Source organism: Cetorhinus maximus, chromosome 5 (genome assembly GCF_964194155.1).
Source record: "Cetorhinus maximus chromosome 5, sCetMax3.hap1.1, whole genome shotgun sequence".
Lineage (NCBI taxonomy): Eukaryota > Metazoa > Chordata > Chondrichthyes > Lamniformes > Cetorhinidae > Cetorhinus > Cetorhinus maximus.
Window position 1 is genome coordinate 1,354,559 of NC_135883.1, and position 19,234 is coordinate 1,373,792.

At 39.4% G+C, this 19,234-nt stretch overlaps 1 protein-coding gene across 3 annotated transcripts in view; it reads right to left on the reverse strand.

The window, feature by feature from the left end:
- The window catches only part of LOC144680453 (XK-related protein 6-like), a 916,065-nt gene that overhangs the window by 838,070 nt on the left and 58,761 nt on the right, over nt 1-19,234 (reverse strand). Inside the window, exon 2 of one of the 3 annotated variants that reach the window (XM_078541418.1) lies at nt 16,736-16,748. The exons of the other annotated variants lie outside the window; for them this stretch is intronic. Within the exon in view, the coding sequence (XP_078397544.1) occupies nt 16,736-16,748 (13 nt within the window). The remainder of the gene's footprint in view (nt 1-16,735; nt 16,749-19,234) is intronic. 3 annotated transcript variants of the gene reach the window in all.

Consider the following 19,234-nt stretch of genomic DNA (forward strand, 5'->3'; position numbering starts at 1 on the left):
GGAACTTAACAAAGTCAACCAAGTGTCCTCCTTTTAAGATGAATAGGTAATTGAAAATTTGTTTCTACTGAAAAGGCCATTTCTTTATGGATGGCTCACTCATTGAAGAGCAAAGTTGAAAGACATACACAACAGTGTACATCAGATGTTGGGTAATCCATGTGACATTGTACTTCATACTACTTTTGCAATTAGATGATATTCAGCACCCAAATTCTGACACCAGCACCATCTGATTATATCTTTCATTCATGATATTGTCCGTCCAAAGTTTGTTTGCTTTTCAATTCTGTTTGATCAGTGCCTTCCATATACTAATTTAACAGGGGGACTGAGAGAATGGGAACAGATATAATAATCAGAAATGGTGCACCTGCACTGACGCACAAACAAGAAATTCTGTATTGTGACACATTTAATAGTCATAAACTCTGGAATTCCCTTTTCATACTTCTCTAACTCTCCTCTTCTAAGGCCAAGCCTTTAGCTTCCTGTCCTAATATTTCCTTCTGTGGCTCAAATAGTAAAACTCCAGTGAAATATTTTGGGACACTTACCATGTTCAAGATGCTCTATAAATGCACATTGCTTTCGTACTGCCGCTGTGTAGAGACAAAATTAGTTCTGTCTACAAATCTGAATGACAGACATTGTACTCTGAATGAAGCTGCAGCAGGGTCTGGAGGGATTGGGGAGGGGGGGGGGGTGGTGTGTGTGTGTGTGTGTGTGTGTGTGTGGGGTTTGGTCACAGGTGAGGGGAAAGGGGCAAGATAGCAATCCAGCTGTAGCATGTTTGGCTCTAGAAGTTGTCTTGTGTCTTCTGCTTCCAAACAGAATTATGATGTTAAGTAGGGAGGAAGACTTCGCTTGGATGTGACCACGGGCCTATGGATTATTCAACCAAAAAACAGACTTGTCAGAGGAAGCATTAAGTCATTAATGTACACTCTAAATTCCATGCAATTCAAATACTAAACCCTTGTTTAAAAAAATTGGAGCAAATTACAAAAGGATGGGAACAGGATAGTTCAGGACAAAATAGAACCAAAATTGTGTACACTACACATTCAATGTTACCAAGGTCAGAGAGCAGGTATTTTATTCCCGACACAATATCACAGTAGCCACCTTGCTCATTTTATTACTATTAATAAATCCAGTTTGTTAATTTGGAATCTGAACCCAGCTCAAGTGCATTGTGTTAATTATATCACTTCTGAAGTGGCTTGCAGAGAAACAAAGTGCAGTTTCCAACTAGCAATTTGACATTATGCAAGACCTGAAGGGCATAAAAATCACTGCAGGAGCAGGAAATCACAGAGCTAGTCTTAAGTTTGTATGACATAAGATCTGCCCAAAAGTAAGTCAAGATTTGTAATAAGAGACTCCTCAATATATCCTAAAATGCTACACTAGCAGCAGTTAGATGTGAAAATTACCTTACTGTCACACCAGTTAAAGTAATAGCAGCTGATCTATCTACAAGGAACTCCAACATTTTTTTAAGTGAAGAACTAAGACTAAGACAATTCAGAACTAGTATTTTTTCTTCCCTTCTATCCTGTGATCCAGGTCAAGTAGGTTCATGGAAAGAAGTGAGATATGAACCCAATTTTTAAATAGCTACAGTAACAGCCTCTGCAATTATAACTGGTCTTATGAAATGCATCTAGTTAATGTTCGGATTGCCCAATATTTGCTTCGGGACATCTTCAAAAAGTATACCCAAATCACTTTTGGTACAAAAACACTCCATTGTAGATACAGATGAGCAGAAATAATTGAGTCATTTTGTATAGATAAATCAGTGTGGTTGAGAGATTTAAAAAATAGCATCTGCTATAATGAAACTTTACATTATAACAACACTAAGTGCTTTTCAGGAAACCACAAAGAAGGATGAATCAAATTTGCTTCTCTGCCCTTCAGGAACATAACAAAGCTATCATATCAGAAGCAACTTTTGCTAAGCACAAGATTGCACTCTAAACTTGGCCATTTCACTATCTCCCACTGAAACAATCAAAATGGGAAATAAAAAATTGAAGTCTTTAAATGAATCATTCAAGACAGAAAGGATGCATCAAAAGAAGCTTAGACCGGAGAACCAGCCAAAGATGCTAGACTTCCTGGCATGCTTATACAAGCCTAGAAGTGTACTGGACAAAAGAAACCTCCTTAGAAAAACACCCAGAAGACACTACGCAAGATGTAGATTGATGAAATCGCACTTTGCTATGTTGAAACCTCTGCCTTAATGCAAAGTGGCAGTAACAAATTCAGAAAAGGCACTGCAATGGGATATAAAACCTAATGTAGGTATCAACCAAAGGAAGCTATGAAGAACATTTCAGACTATAAGAAAACTCTGGCACTGGAGTATTATTGATAGCAAAAGATTAAATATGAGGGTAAACTAGCCAGTAATAAGAAGATTAAATATGAGGGTAAACTAGCGAGTAATATAAAAGAAGATTGCAAGAGTTTTTTTTTAGATATATGAAGGGTAAGAGAGAGGCAAAAGTGGACATTGGGCCGCTGGAAAATGACGCTGGAGAAGTAGTAGTGGAGAACAAAGAAATGGCGGAGGAACTGAATATGTACTTTGCATCAGTCTTCACAGTGGAAGACACGAGTAACATTCCCAAAGTTCAAGAGAGTCGGGAGGCAGAGGTGAGTATGGTGGCCATTACCAAGGAGAAGGTGCTAGGAAAACTGAAAGGTCTGAAGGTGGATAAATCACCTGGACCAGATGGATTATACCCCAGAGTTCTGAAGGAGAGAGCTGAAGAGATAGTGGAGGCGTTAGTGGTGATCTTTCAGGAATCACTGGAGTCAGGGAGGGTCCCAGAAGACTGGAAAATCGCTAATGTAACCCCCCTGTTTAAGAAGGGAGTGAGGCAAAAGACGGGAAATTACAGGCCGATTAGCCTGACCTTGGTTGTTGGTAAGATTTGAGAGTCCATTATTAAGGATGAGATTTCAGAATACTTGGAAGTGCATGGTAAAATAGGGCAAAGTCAGCATGGTTTCATCAAGGGGAGGTCATGCCTGACAAATCTGTTAGAATTCTTTGAGGAGGTAACGAGTAGATTAGACAAAGGAGAGCCAATGGATGTTATCTACTTGGACTTCCAGAAGGCCTTTGACAAGGTGCCTCACAGGAGGCTGCTCAGTAAGATAAGAGCCCATGGTGTTGGAGGCAAGATACTAGCATGGATAGAAAGTTGGCTGTCTGCCAGGAGGCAGAGAGTGGGGATAAGGGGGTCCTTCTCAGGATGGCGGCCGATGACTAGTGGAGTTCCACAGGGGTCAGTGTTGGGACCACAACTTTTCACTTTATACATTAATGATCTAGATGAAGGAACTGAGGGCATCCTGGCTAAGTTTGCAGATGATACAAAGATAGGTGGAGGGTCGGGTAGTATTGAGGAGGCGGGGAGGCTGCAGAAGGATTTGGACAGGTTAGGAGAATGGTCAAAGAAGTGGCGGATGGAATACAACGTGGGGAAGTGTGAGGTCATGCACTTTGGTAGGAAGAATAGAGGCATATACTATTTTCTAAATGGGGAGAGAATTCAGAAATGTGGAGTGCAAAGGGACTTGAGAGTCCTAGTCCAGGATTCTGTTAAAGTTAACTTGCAGGTTGACGTGTTAGTTAGGAAGGCAAATGCAATGTTGGCATTTATTTCAAGAGGACTAGAATATAAAAGCAGGGATGTGCTGCTGAGGCTTTATAAGGCACTGGTCAGACCATATTTAGAATATTGTGAGCAATTTTGAACCCCATATCTTAGGAAGGATGTTCTGGCCCTGGAGAGGGTCCAGATGAGGTTCACGAGAACGATCCCAGGAATGAAAGGCTTAACATATGAGGAACGTTTGAGGACTCTGGGTCTATACTCGATGGAGTTTAGAAGGATGAGGGGGGATCTGATTGAAACTTACAGAATACTGAAAGGTCTGGATAGAGTGGACGTGGGGAAGATGTTTCCATTAGCAGGAGACTAGGACCCGAGGGCACAGCCTCAGAGTAAAGGGAAGTTTAGAGCAGAGATGAGGAGAAACTTCTTTAGCCAGAGAGTGGTGAATCTATGGAATTCATTGCCACAGAAGGCTGTGGAGGCCAGGTCATTGAGTGTATTTAAGACCGAGACAGATAGGTTCTTGATTGGTAAGGGGATCAAAGGTTACGGGGAGAAGGCGGGAGAATGGGGTTGAGAAACTTATCAGCCATGATTGAATGGCGGAGCAGACTCGATAGGCCAAATGGCCTAATTTCTGCTCCTATGTCTTATGGTCTAAAACTCAGCATAAGCAAAGAACATTGTAATTGCAACAGCTGTGTTTTTTTTCCCCAAAGAGAACTGAACACAGATTCAACTGGAAGGAAAAAAAGGGCTGGATTTTACGGCTGCAAATCAGCACCCCCGGCACTTACACAAATTACAACGTGATGGCATCAGGTTGGCAATCTGGTGTCATTCCACCAGTCTCCGATATTACAGAAGGCGAGCGGGCACCGAAATTGGGAGCCCAGCCAACATGTTGAAAAAAAACAATTAACAAGCTATTGAGCTTTGTTAGACAATTGACTGCAATTTCATGTTGCCCACTCCACTTCTCGGTTGTCACACGAAAAGCAATGGGAGTGATTTACACCAGGTTTGAGGTGGCGGCACAAAGGTAGATGAAAAGGACTGCAAGTGGCACCATGGCTATACGCAGCAGCATTCTGTTGGTGAAGGTGGCAGCATTTAGCTGGTGGCAAACTTTATTCCTACAGTTTTCTTTTGGCTGACTTTACAAAAATAGGAGGGCACAAGAGGGCAGGGGCCTTTAAATCAGAGGTCATGACTGTTCTGAGATGGTTTTTTTGGTCTGCGGACTCTACTTAGTTACTGGACAAATTTTAGTCACACTCTTGCTTAACAATTGTTTATTAGTACAACATCTAAGTAGGTTACAGAGCAAGCATGTTGCTCCAACCTCTCTCTTTCTCTCATATTGGCATATCCCATCTATTAATCCCTAATACTACACCTCTCCCATAAGTATATTATCCAAATTTCAACAATATGAAACAGATCTTTATTTAGATTGTGTTTCTGTAACTCGCTCTTACGACAGCTTCTACTTAACTCCTACTCTTCCCCTTCCCCAAGTCACAGTCCTGAGGGATTCAATCTCCCACATATTCTTGGCCATTAGAGAAGACACCTTGGAGACATGTGGGGTTTCTTTCTCGTCTTGGAAGACATCATCATCAGAACAGGACAGCACTTTAGCAACATTGCTGGAAAGCAGAGTGCAGGTTTCAGGATGACTGAATTGTAAGGACAATGGGGGCTTTTCAATGAAAGACTAATCCAAGAGAGAAGACAGAACAGCATTGACCTTTGGACTCTCAGGGACTAGAAGAGAAGAGCTCAGGACTCTAAGGAACTGGTTGCTCCCTTGAAGCACACTGGAAAAGACCTACAGAATGATCTTCAACTCCAGGGAAAACTGTCGCAGCACTATCATTCACTGCTGAATCAAAGACTGGAAAGGTATTGAAGATCTGAAATTTCTATGAATATAAACGATGAAGTAAAATAAAAATTCCTGTACGTTTTTCAGGAAAATTTGAAGAGATGATTTCCCGATGATATTTCGGAAGGACTCTCTACTTTCTGTAGTCAGTGGTGAGAGCACCACGCTTTTGTCAGTGTGAGGCTGCTCCACTCTGAGCAATGGGAAGAATTGCTGAGGATATGGAGATAATATAGCACCATCTTCTATAATGAGAAAATTTCCTGTGAATAATCAACTTAGGCAAGATTGATGTACAAGTTTCTGCAACTTCAGAAGTGGTAAAGATTCTGCCACAGCTTCTGTGCTGAAATCCAGCTCTAGAGGGAAGAAGACTTTCAGCAGGGTTTGAAGTACGAGTGTCACATGACTTTTAACCCTGGAAGGTACCAGCTCTTTGGCAGCATGATCCTCATGGACTCAGATAAGGCGTTCTCTCTGGAAGACTCTTCATGGAGAACGAGATAGGCTAGGTACTACCTGGATGAGTTCAGTGGATTAAAGATCTGAATGCTGCTCAGCCACTAGAAACACAGCTAACTCCTCAAAAAAAAGCATCAGTGACTTCATGTGGTGCGTTTATCAATTGGAAAGACGGACCAACCTCCACAATTCAGCGCTCAACAGATCATTCAGTACTACAATGGCTCCTTCCTCATCACTTTCTTCTGGAAAGACCCAATTCAGATCCAGCAGACCTTCATGAGGATGGTCACTATCTGCTGCCGTATCTTCTGTATTCGTCACCTCTGGCCTTACTTCAAGAAGAACTGAGAGGTTCATGACTTCAATCTCCGCTCGGGGTCCAGTGGATAGTGTCTCCGTGGTCAAAAAAAAAGGAACGCTGCTGGTTGAATAAACTTCCTCAACTGCTGTAGGCTGAAGTTTCACTGGTTCTAAATAGAAGGTTCTAGATTGTTCCATGAGCAATACTGGGTTGTTCAAATGCTGGGCATCATCTGGTTTTTATAGGATTCCTAGACGCATGCCAACGTCATCACTCAATAAGGATTTACATTGATTGTGAAGAACAGAAAATCAACGACCCGTCACCCCTTGTAATGAAGAGGAGCAATAATCCTGCCTTTAATTGGAAGATCTGTGTGACCTGGGCCTTGTAGTTTGATGTCTGATAGATGAACGGGTATCGGCTGAAGCCAGTCGAGTCAATTTGTTAGCATGCTGACAGTAGCTCCAGTGTAAATTTTAAAGGTGGTATCAAAACTTTTAACCTGCACTGTAATTGACCGATAGTCTGAACTAAGACTATTAACTTCTCCTAGGAACTGTGTCTTTAACTTGATTTCCAATCTCTTGTTTGGAGTGTGTTTCATAGATATTTTCTGGTCTTCTACCTATATTAAAGTTGTTGGATTTGCAGAAACGCTTGAAATGTCCAGTCTTCCCACACTGGAAGCATTCTGCTCCCCCAGTTGGGCAGTCCTGGCATCTATGTTGGTTTTTTGCACCACAACGCAAATATCTCAAAATGGCTGCTGGTGTGGTGTTCCCCATTCTTTCGTCCAGTTTGATAGGCTTTCTTATGGGTGGGACTGCTGCCTGTGGGCCTACCCAGTCAACAGTCATGTGCAGTCATGCCAAATTACAGCCTGGTTGAACTTTAAGCTTAGCCTACCTTGCATACCGGACCGCTTGGTCTTAAGTAAGGTCACCCTTGGTCTGCAGAAAGTTGGGCGGCTTTTCGTCTCTGAAACCCATGACTATGTGATCATGGATTCGCTCTTTCTTCAGTGCCCCATATCTGCACAAAGCTGTGATATAAGTGAGTTAGAAATAATTCAATCAATTCCCCAGGTTGGTGCAACCTTTGGTTAAAAAGTGCGCGTTCCATAACTAAATTTCGCTACGTGCTAAAATAGGTGTCGAATGGTTTGAGAACGGTCTCAAAGTCTGCAGTGGACTCCTCCACTCCCTGCCCCAGGAGAACATCATCTGCTACTGGACCTACAACAAAGAAACAAACAGGCTTCATGCTTCTGCTCTTTAGAATGAAAGCCTGATGCTGCTCAACGTCGAAGGAAATGGCGTTTCCATAATTTCCACTTCTGACTTCTCCCCGGCCCTCGAGACAGTTAAACAGTTGGGGTAGGGCAAGGACTGCTCACCAAGTACAGTCATCATTACCTCTCTCCAGTGTGCCGCCTCCTTCCATCCATTTGTAAGTGCGAGCTATTATAGAGTTTTCCTTCACTCCTTTGATAACACCGAAGTATTTTTTTTTACATCGGTGTCTTCACTGTTGCCTCCATGGTCTGATCTGATCTGTGGACTCCAGGCGCGGTAAGAGTCACTGGACAGACTGGTACTGGCTTAACACTTGTTTATTAGTACTATTAAAAGGGATTACAGAGTAGGCATGTTGCTCCTGGGCATGGTATTGCAACTTCGCTTGAGAGAGTCTAACACATGATTGATTGATGTCAGTGCTACATCATCATGTGTGTCATACATTGCCATATTCCATCTGTTAATCCTTTATAGTGGCTGACTTCCAGCTCACGGCCTAACCCCTCTGCCGAACATCCTGCCCTAGATGTCCGGTGAGACACACAGCCCCCCTACCCCCGCTTCCCAATGCTAATTGATCACCTTCCCACTGCTAGTGCAGCCACTAATTGGCCGTCCAACGCTTGATTTGCCATGTTGAGATGGCAGGGGCGGGTGCTGGGAGCAAGCAGTCCACATATTCCTGTTCCACCTCCCTCACCCTGCTAGGAACCATAAAACCCAGCCCAAAGGCTCAGCAAGCTTGCCTCGTTGTAAAACAGCAGGACGTTTGCCAATAGAAGAATCAAGCATTGGTGTGAAGCAGTGATGCTCAATATTGCCTGGGAGTCAAAAGCAGTCTTCCTCACAACAGACTACAGCCCAGTATTATGTCATCTCCTCCAATGCAAGTTAAAGAGCCCTAATATAGTACTCAGTCTTTCCCCCTCCTCCTGTAGGAAGTGCCTGATCTCCCCTATCCAATACTGCCCACACTGGAATAACTGAAATTAATTACCTATGAATGGCTATATTGGAGTTTCTGCCACACGTCCTTTTACTCCACAATACAGCAGTCCTGAAACAACATTGTTTGGGATAGCAATCTTCAATGGAAAGGATTATATGGCATGAAATTACCCCAGGCTCTGAAAGATACTGTCCCAAGATTTCTTTAACTGTCCTCTCCTAATGTGTGTGGAGGATAAACAAACGCAGCATTGCAAGTTGCACCTACCAACAATAATTGAGTACCATGTAACATTTTTCAAATGGAAAATATAAATTGATATCAATCGCATGTTATTTTCCATGCCTGTGATGCAGCCCTTGTTCAAGAGGAACAGGACCCTTAGAACAAAGAAAACTGGTTTCATGTAAACTCAAAATCTTTTACTGAAATATGAAATGCTCACTTTGGCGATGAACATATACCCCTTCTCTAAAAATTCCAAATATATTCTCTCATTTTTCACCACCATTCCATAGTCTAATACATTATAAAACATTGGTGCTAAATACTCTAAGATTACGACTTGCTGCCCCAGGGAAACTTCTATACAAATCAGCCTGATTAAACTGGTACTCTCTCTTCTTCCCTCCCCAACATGAGGTAATGAAGGCAACTGCAGTCCCCCTCTCACTCCAGTTCAACCTCAGCTAACTCAGGACACATAGGAGACACACCAAGAGTTTCAGCTGTTCATGGCTAAACCTAAGCAGTTTCCACAAGCTTAGTTAGAAAGCAGAGAAAGGAAACAGAGATGAGATCATTAAAAACACTACAGCTTGCATTTTTGATGCTCCAAACTTGCATGCAAACTACTTTTAATTTAGGACACATGAAATGATTACCAATCACATCGGGAATTTTTGAAATTATCCTTATATATCAATAATCTGCTTTGTTCAGATCTTGGGTACTCTGGAACTGATCCTATAACTTAGAAATGACATATATATGTCAATTTTAAATCAATGAAAATAAACTGCTTTACTGTTACAAAGATTAGAGGTGATTGTTACGTTCTTTTATTGAGGATGAAACATTTAACACTTACCTTCAAATACAAGGGAGTTAAGGTTTGTGTTTCCAAACACAAAAAAAGAGCAGCTAAAAAGCAGGCACGAACTAAGGAGCAGTGAATAGCGTTTCCTAAAAAGTTCTTTTATATGAGTTTTGGTTAACATGCAAGTTTTTCCTCTGTTTCCAGACACAATGTAACAGAATATAAATCTTCAAGTGAAGTAATCTTTATTTGTGCACGCAATCAACACGAGACTGCAATTTATGAATGATGTTTTGGAATCACAAATTAAACTCTCCCCAGCAGTACTTACTGTCATTTTTTAAATCTTCTCTTTTATCTCCTTCATTTCTACTTTACCAGCTCCTGTTATGCTCTTGGTTTTGTTTACAACTGAGATTTTCAAATGCAATAAAATGAAGCAAAGCAACAATTGATTTTTTTTCTTTATTTGCAGAATATTCAGTATCATAGCCCATTCTAAAATCTATTAATCTCCTCCAAAAACTGAACAATTATTTTTTTTTCTCCTCTATAACTCTCGTCTGAATACAAAATTTATCATATCCTTCATAAACAAGCTCCTGTCTTCCAACCTGAAAATAGTATACTTGTTATTTACACACATTTGCATATTAGCCCTCCTGTAATTTCACACCTCCCACAGAAATCCATCCGTGTGAAGTTCCATCTTTGACATTTGTTGTATGTTCAGAGAAGCTTCTTCCTGTAAAATCAAACTTGTGCAGTTAGCGTATAACATTGGCCAATGGGCATGGAATTTTGATAATTTCCCCGCCCTCATTTATTTGAGCTTCTTCATTTCTTGGCTCCAAAACATCTCAGAATGATTCATCCCCAAGATCTCCCACCCACTTGTTTTCTTTTTAAGCATAGGCACTGACAAGATTCAGGTCGGTAGCATGTAAATAAAAACCAAGCATTTGATTGGGTGCAAGTTGAGTGATCAAGGAGTTGATTAAGGAAGGGACAAAGGAAGCAAGAGATGGATCTCATGGATACAAGAGCTTTATGGGAGAGGGGAGAGATAGGGAAGGAAAGACAGAAAGATATGGCTAGAGTTGGTAGGAAATTAGGAGGAACAGGAGAATGAATTCAAGACAGGTGTCTGAATGGTCTCTGGGGTAGATGGGAATGTGGAATTCAAAACAGATCAGCCATGATTTTACTGAGTGGCGGAGCAGGCCCAAGGGGCTGAATGGCCTACTTCTGCTTCTAATTCGTATGTTCATATGTCTCTCAATTTTAGTAATGAGAAAATCCATGGGCACCTCACAATTGGATGTCTAATGGGGATGGAGAGAGTGGGCAGATTAAGGAGCCAGCTGGTCATGGAGATTGGACTCCAGAACGATCCTGTAATATTAGGCAGTATCTGCTGGGGATAGTGAAGCATTGCTGTCCTTCATGTAGTCAAGTCAGATCTTGCAATTAATGCCTTGGCCAGAAGTATGCCAGGTTTGTTCAAGTTTGCTTCACTAATGAGGGAAGAAGAGATTGTACTGTGGGAATAAGAAAGGTGGGAGACAGTAACCATATTACTGGAAACGAGGGGCGTCAAAAACATTGGTGAGGGAGCAATTAAGCAAGTTGACAGTGGTGCTGTTGCTATCGAGTGGCAGGTGAATCATTTGGAAATTGAACTGTGACATTTAGTTGAATATTGAAATCACTGATGTTTAGGAGTTGCTGGTTAAGGGAAGAGGGAGGAAGGCAGCTCAGAGGGAATTAGCATTGGGTTTGAGGTTCTTTAAAAGATGAAGATTTTACATGAAACACGTGTGGCTTAGAGAAAACGAAGTGAAGAGGCCAAAGGTATAACTTAGAGATAGAGGCCATGACATTTCTGTAGCTGCTTGGGTAAGGCAAGTAGCAAAATGCTTTGCCTAGCAGGGAGACAATTTTAAGGAACAGTGAAATGCTAACCATGAGTCATCTTTCTGTCAGTGCCAACGTCAATACAATCATCCATAATGAAGTCTTAATGACTCTTGCTCATGAGTGATCAAACATTCTAAAGGGAAGGACTGAGAAAAGGAACAATTGCTAATGTGCCAGTAGGATCTGCAGAACAAAATGGCAAGGGTGAACACAGTATTGGAAAAGATGAAAGGAATAAAGAGGTTGGATAGATTAACATCAGATGAGAACACTGGACAAGATGGTCAATGGGAGCAGAGAATCAGACATTTCAGTTTGCTATTCTGAGAGATCAAAAAATATATAAAGATATTTGAGACAGAAAGGGTAGATGGACAACTAATTGATAAACTAATCAAACGTAGGGAGCATAAAACTCATCTGCTAGGGCAAAGATAGTAGAGTCATTATTACGTAGATATAAAATTTATTTAGAAAAATGGAACAGCTCCAGAGGGCAAGTGGTCAACTAATATTATAGCTCAGAGAACTATGGACCAGTTAGCTTAACATTGGTGACAGGAAAATGTGGAATCTTTACTAAAAGATCAAATAGGAAAACGAGCAGAAACTACCAAGTATAATAAAAGATGATTAGCACAGATTTCTAAAGGAAAGGATAAATTTGACCACACTTATTGAATTCTTTGGAAAGGTAATAGAAAGAGTAGACACGGATAATCCAGTAGATGCAACATCTGGACTTTCAAAACGCCTTCAATAAAACACCACATAGTGGACTAATGACAAGATCAGAGCATGTGGAGTCAGAAGACAAGCAATACCATAGACTGGTTAAAATGTTGTTTTAATTTAAAAAGTAGTGTTAGTCGACACAAGGTTGAGAAATATAGAAGTATTATTTACTTTAGGTTTGGTGATTACGAAAGAGCAGAGATTCTATGTGAAATTGTTGGAGGATGCAAAGTCTTTGGTGAGATACCGATGCTGTTGAGTAAAAGCTTCCATGAAAAGGTCATAAATGAAACTAGACATGGAACATGACAAGGCAATTATTTTTCGGAAACCATCTGATCTGCAATTTACCCAGTCGGGACATTATTGTATGCTCTTGACAAAACCTGATGTTTCTCATCAGAGCTTTAGCCAAGTAATAATGGAGTCAGGTGATGAAAATGAGGGGAAAAAATTCTTAAATTTGCGTAGACAATTTGCCCACCTTACTTGTTAACAATTAAAAGTCCTGCTAAAAGATGCAGATGTACTTGATGAGGAGTTTACAAAGTTAAGAGAGATAAAGGTGACAGTCTCAGAATGAGGGGTTGGCAATTTAGGACGAAGACAAGGAGAAATGTCTTCACTCAAAGTGCTGTGAATCTTTGGAATTCTCTTTCCTAGAGAGCTGTGGATGTAGTCACTGAGTATATTCAAGGCCAAGATCAATTACCAAAGGATCTGAGGATATGGTGGGAAGATGAAATTGAGGCAGAAGAATAGCCATGATCTTAGGGAATTATGGAGAGGCATGAAGGATCAAATTGTTTGAAATTCTGGTTGTGCATGTAATTTATTTTTTTACATTTTATTTGGAGAGAGAGAAGGGAATCTGTTAATTTTGAACCAATTGGGTGTTAACTGTTTTCAAGGGGTGGATATTAGAGAGGAGCAGACTGAAAGATGATTTTTTTTGTTGAAAGGGCACAGTATGCAATGTGTGTCTGTATAAATAAAACAAAATTAAATAAATAAAGATTAAGTTCCAGCATTCTATCCTTCACTCCCTGGCTATCCGAATTTTGACGCTGCTCACTTTTTCCTTGTGACTGCAATAATGTTGAAAACAGGCAATCAAGTTTTACATTTAACTAGTGAATAAATAACATGCTTTCACAAGTGGCTAGCATTGGATAGTCAAAGTTGAGTGTCTTCAATATTTTAAACTTCTGCATGACTACAGGAATTGTAATAATGTTTAGAAATTAGCAAATTTTGTATAGGTCTTTCTGCTTTTGCAACGAGTGATTGAACTCAAAGAAGTCTGTTAATCTGTAGGATGTTTCTTTCATTTCAAAGCAGATGCAATTACATCATCCTTTTAAATGTTACAGGTGACTTCTGAAAAAAAAGTTGTTTTTCTAAAATATGTGCAACTTGAGTTTTTTTAAGCAATCATAATTTTGCAACTGTTGAATCAATTATACAACTTCATATAATCACATACTTTGTCCATAAAACCATTATACAGCTGAAAAAAAGGTAGCTACCAGTGACAATTTCTTCCAAACTAATCTTTGCATGCTTTGACCAATCAAAACTTCTTTACGAAAGAAAGTAAGTCCATTCAACACCATTCTAACTGACTTCATGGTAACTCTGGATCACGTTTGGAAGGGTTCACCCTTAGTGGTTTTGAAAATGGAAAGAAAACTAACTCCCACGTTCTTAGGTTAAAAATACCACCCAACTACCTTCTAAAATTCCTTCCAAAAGGAATTAGAGCTTCTAATTAATTGTCCTGTTTGCTTGTTCTATCTGGAACTGTGGACTGTTACAAAGGAAAGTGAAAGGTTCAAAAACCAGAGAAATGAGGTTCAGAATTTGCACTGCAATACCAAGCTCTAGAGGTTTTAAATTTGGGTCATTTTGGAAAATTGTTCATTGGCTTCTTAAGTTTACGTAGCCCATGATGCTGCCCGAATTGTCCAACCACTCAGTTTTAAAGTTCTTAGATATGGTCAAAAAATTAAATTAAATTCTCAGGGTGAAAATTCTAAAAGGGCCAGATGAATATGTCAATTTGTGTAGAGAACTAATAAATTAAGGCTTTTTTACATTTATGGGTCATTACATTATTTACTGCTGGAATGTAAAATGTACAATTTCTGAATGTTAACTACTTACACCCTCAATTAAAACTACAGAATGCTCAAGCCATTGAACATCTTGTACAACCTACAACACTTGCACTTTTAAAACAAATATGGCCATCATGTTCTTATGAGTGGACATCAGTGAAACTCTGTAAAACCTGAAAGGAGAGAAAAAGGAAAAAACAAAAACGTTAATTAAAATGAATTTAGCATAGGAAATAGTTAAAAATGACAAATTAAAACAAATAAAAATAATGTTAAAATTAAGATGTATGAATGAAAATACATAAGCTACAAAATGTTTCTAGAGGGAAGCAATTCACAAAAATACATTTGTCTAAAGTGAAAAACATCACTATTACCGAATAGCCACGTGTGCTTTCCATATATCTGGTGGCAAAATAAGCCTGTTTTATATTATCAATGTGGGCACACAGACAGCAGCTTTCACTCAACTTCAAGTCCCATTTGCAAAGGCCCATCTGAAATAAATTTAGAAACCAACCACAAATGGATAATAAAAACAACAAACTCAAGCTTTAAATGAGTTGTAGTTTTATACAACTTCAATTACATTGATACCTCTCATAAATACTGTAAAGTATTAAAAAAGTCAACTTGAAAATTTTCCATGAAATCTTTCCAACCACCAGGTTCAGCTCTCCCTTCTTCTCCAAACTCTTCAGCACCAAGCAACCTCTGAGCTAGCTCTGCAAACCTACAGCTTCAAAATTAGTGCCATATTGTGATTAGCCAATATAAGGCATGCATTATCGTACTTGCTGCTGAAGCAAATCAGGTTGGTTTGCCCACCCCACCACAATGCAGGCTGTGACACGTCGTCATCTATGAAGTATCCCAACTAACAAGACGGCAACTCATCACAAAACAGGATTCCACAAACCAGAATCCAGCTCATGCTGCAAAACTGAACTTGCCACCAGAGTGGTGAATTGACCATCTTAAATTAATACACAACTGTACAGGTTCTGCTTCAGGGCAGTATTTTAATGAGCAACTGGCAAAGTCAATCACACAGATGCGAGGATGCCAGAGAAGAAAGATGGCATGTGCTATAACATTCTCACTAGAACATTCTTCAATATACTACACTTTCTGCCATATATGTCGTCTCCCAAAAAACCTTCAAATATCATTCCCAAAAGGTAACCGTGTACAGAGTTGGCTCTCTGGGTATTCTGTAGCAGTAACTGATTTTTCAATTTGCATCCAATCAGCTTCTAACAACATTTTGCCAGTCAGCTTTCTAGTTAATAGCAGGAGTTTCAATTATAACTGAGAAGGCAAATATGCATGAGGAAGGGAGTGGAACTGTTATCTTCTAATTTCACCAGGATACCAGGTAAATGCATAAAATGTGCAACATATGCAGATATAAAACGTAACATCACTCAAAAAGCACAAACATCCATGTCAGATTACAATTGTACCTTCCATCAAAAAACCTAACATGACTCCACAAGGAACCAAGATGGTTCAGAATAGCACAGGTGAGTTTAAAATTTCATTAAAATCAAAAACGCAGATGCAATGTGGGGCAGAGGAGCATCTGAGGCAGTAATACCCAAGTGGAACTTCAAACAGAACGAAGAGCTCTCACAATGGTCTACTTGGTAAAAGGGCTGCCCAACACAGCAATAATCCACACAGGCCAGAAAGACTGAGGGTTCAACTTTTGGTCTCTGGTCTACCTAATTTCAGCCGGAGCAGAACTTAGATGCTACAAGGTGGCTGAACATCTCTGAACAGATTGTAAAAACAGTTGAGATCTCGGCTTCAAATTGATGTCTAATACATTTAAATAACAATAATGACTACGGTTTAAAAGCAAATTCATTGCCTACAAAGCACTTTGGGGTATCCTGGGGATGTGAAAAGTGCTATATAAATGCGAATTTGTCTTTCTTTATAGGGTGCCTTGCTGGAAAGTATGCGTGAGAGGAGTGGATGAGGTTAATCAGTTCTGCCGAAGGGCCATGAAGGCTCGAAACGTTAACTGATTTCTTCTCCGCCGATGCTGCCAGACCTGCTGAGTTTTTCCAGGTAATTCTGTTTTTGTTTTTAATTAATGGCATCCTACTTGCAACATGCAATGTGTTAAAAAAAAAGCAAAGATATAAGAGAACAGCTGGTATCTGTGTAGTCATCATCAGCTAATCAAATTAAAAACAGACAACAATGGAAGTCACTGAAATATGTTTGAAAGGGAAGAAGAGAAAAAAAGACAAAAAGTATCTTTATTTCCATTGGTTTTGTTCTTGTTCACAATCTTCAAAAACTATGTAATCATTTCCATTACTATTCTGATGCAGTATAATAAAACTAAACTACAACACTGAAATCAGCACTGGTTTTGTATTCATTAGATCAATTAACAGAACATTAATTCTTGCTACTCTAATGTGTACTCAGACTGCCAAAGGTCTAAAAGGTCTGGATGAGGTGTGTCCAGATCCCCTTTGTGGTGCAGTAAAGAGACGCTTACAGGTCGGCTGCTCCCCTGAAGCAGGCTAGCTGAAGCTGGTGAAGCTACAGAATTCTAAATTAGAGGCAGATTCAGCATAGACTAAACCTCAATAAATGTGTACAATTTGTACAAAATAAAGCCAATTGAAATACAAAAAAATTGCTGAGTTTCTATTACAAAGTCACATATGTGTAAGCCTACACAACAAAAACTTAAAATTACAGTTCACAAATCAGTTCTCGATATACTCCTTCTCTGCCTCCTCCCCAATAATTGTTGCATATTACAGGGTATAACAACTGCTGAATAATTCATGTGACAACTCATTGTCCATATTAAGAACTTTGCAGTGGTGGCATCAAATTTTCAGAAATTAAAAATTGCAATAACATATCTGGATTTCTAATAAGGGAAAAATCACTTCATTACTCTTCATTGCATATTTATGTTACTTAAAGATTTTATTTCTCTGGGGTATACAGGTTGATTCATGCTTCTTCATAAAGCCCAATAGCCCGACTTTGATTTCTGGTAGCGTCAAGAAGATATATCCATGTAAATGGCTACACATAGCTTAAAAACTTATTCAATGTAACCTCTTTCAGCACTAAGGTTCAACTCCAAACTAGTGTGTGCTACTAAATTGCTCGTGATACTGCACAGTTAGTTGGTGATGAAGCTTTTTTTCAGAAGAATGACAGTGCTGGAGGAAAGCTTCAGAAACTCACTCCACAGTAACACCTATGTGCCAAAGACTATAATCACATTACAGGCAGGATTTCAACTTTGAATATTTACATAGGAAGTTTCAATTTCAAATTCTGGCAAAGACTTGACCATGGCAATAGTAGCAAGTAGGCTAGTTTAAAATCTAAACGTCATACAGATATTCTCTCTAATCACAACACATTACGTAGCAACACATTTTTAGTTTTAAAAGCAAGAGAAGTGCACAACTATCCTTACGTGAATAGCACAGAAATGTCACCACGATAAATGTATTACTTCACACAATCATATTTCTGGCATGTAAGTTGCAGCCAAAGCACTGATGGAGACAGAAAATGGGTCACAGAAAATTAAATGTCAACTGGGAGAACCCTTTGAAAATAGGCACTTTTTTGACCATCTGCAACAGATTTTTACAACATACATAAGCCTAGGCTCAATTGAGAGAAATTAGCAAAGTATGCACAACATATGTCAGCCTTGCTGCTCATGCAGAAATGGACATGGCTGATTTATGTACATGCAATAACTAGTTCCCCAATGAATAACATTGTGAAACAGTGTAGCACTGTACCAACAGGACACATCAGCTGCTGTAATTAAAATCAATGAAGCCAGGGGGTCTTCGTATAATGGAAGATGAAATCATAGCTAATATGATGTTTGAACTTCAAATCACAACAAAACTTTGTTTTGGATGATGCAAAGGAAATTCACATGAAATCAAAATCAAGAAAGGCGTTGGGCTGTGTTTTGCTGAAAGGGGACAACATCACCTTATGTGTCCACAGTTAAGAATGGATTCACTGGGACTTCATTGTTTATATACTATAGCAAATCGCTAACTGTTGTTCTGATATATTTTTGGATACTGGTTGTCAGTAAACAGATTAAGCTGTGATGTGTTTTTGTACCTAGCTACAGTAATGATCTTCTGAAATAAAACTAACGAGCTTCCTTTCTTTCTTTGAGTCAGTATTGACATGGTCTTGTTTTTATTTTTTAAAATGAAGACTGCACCATGAGATGTAGTCCCTCAATTTGTATTCCTTCTATTGTTGTAACACATTTAATCCTTATATTAATCATGCTTGCATTAAAAACATCTGGAAAAATATTGGCAAAGTAGTCACATCAAATACTAAGCTAAGCAGGACAGATTTTTTGCACAAAATAGTACTAGCCTAAAATATGCTTATAATCTCAGCAAAACAAAACAGGTTATTGACACATTTGCACCATTTTAAAACATGCTTTGCCGTTACAGTTTATTATTGTCCTATTGAAAAAAATGACTTAATTGTGCATGCATAAATAAGAACCTGTATGTTTCTTTAAAATTGAATTCGCAAGTCAATAGGGTCTGGCACACAAGTCTAATGTTGAAATATATTAATCTGAGAACAGTATATACATACAGCAAGATCACCAATGTGTGAAGTGGTTTCACCTTAACAATGGCATTAAATCTGTGCAGTGCAAATTGAATGTTAAGAACTGAACAGAATCTGAAGTGAAGCAGAGTGATATTCTCTCTTCCAGGGGTTCTCACTCTTCATTCTGAAGTAAGTCAGGCCCTGACTCTGGGTTCAGGCTTCTTTTACAGTGCAACTGCAGCGTTAGTCTAAGATTTGCAC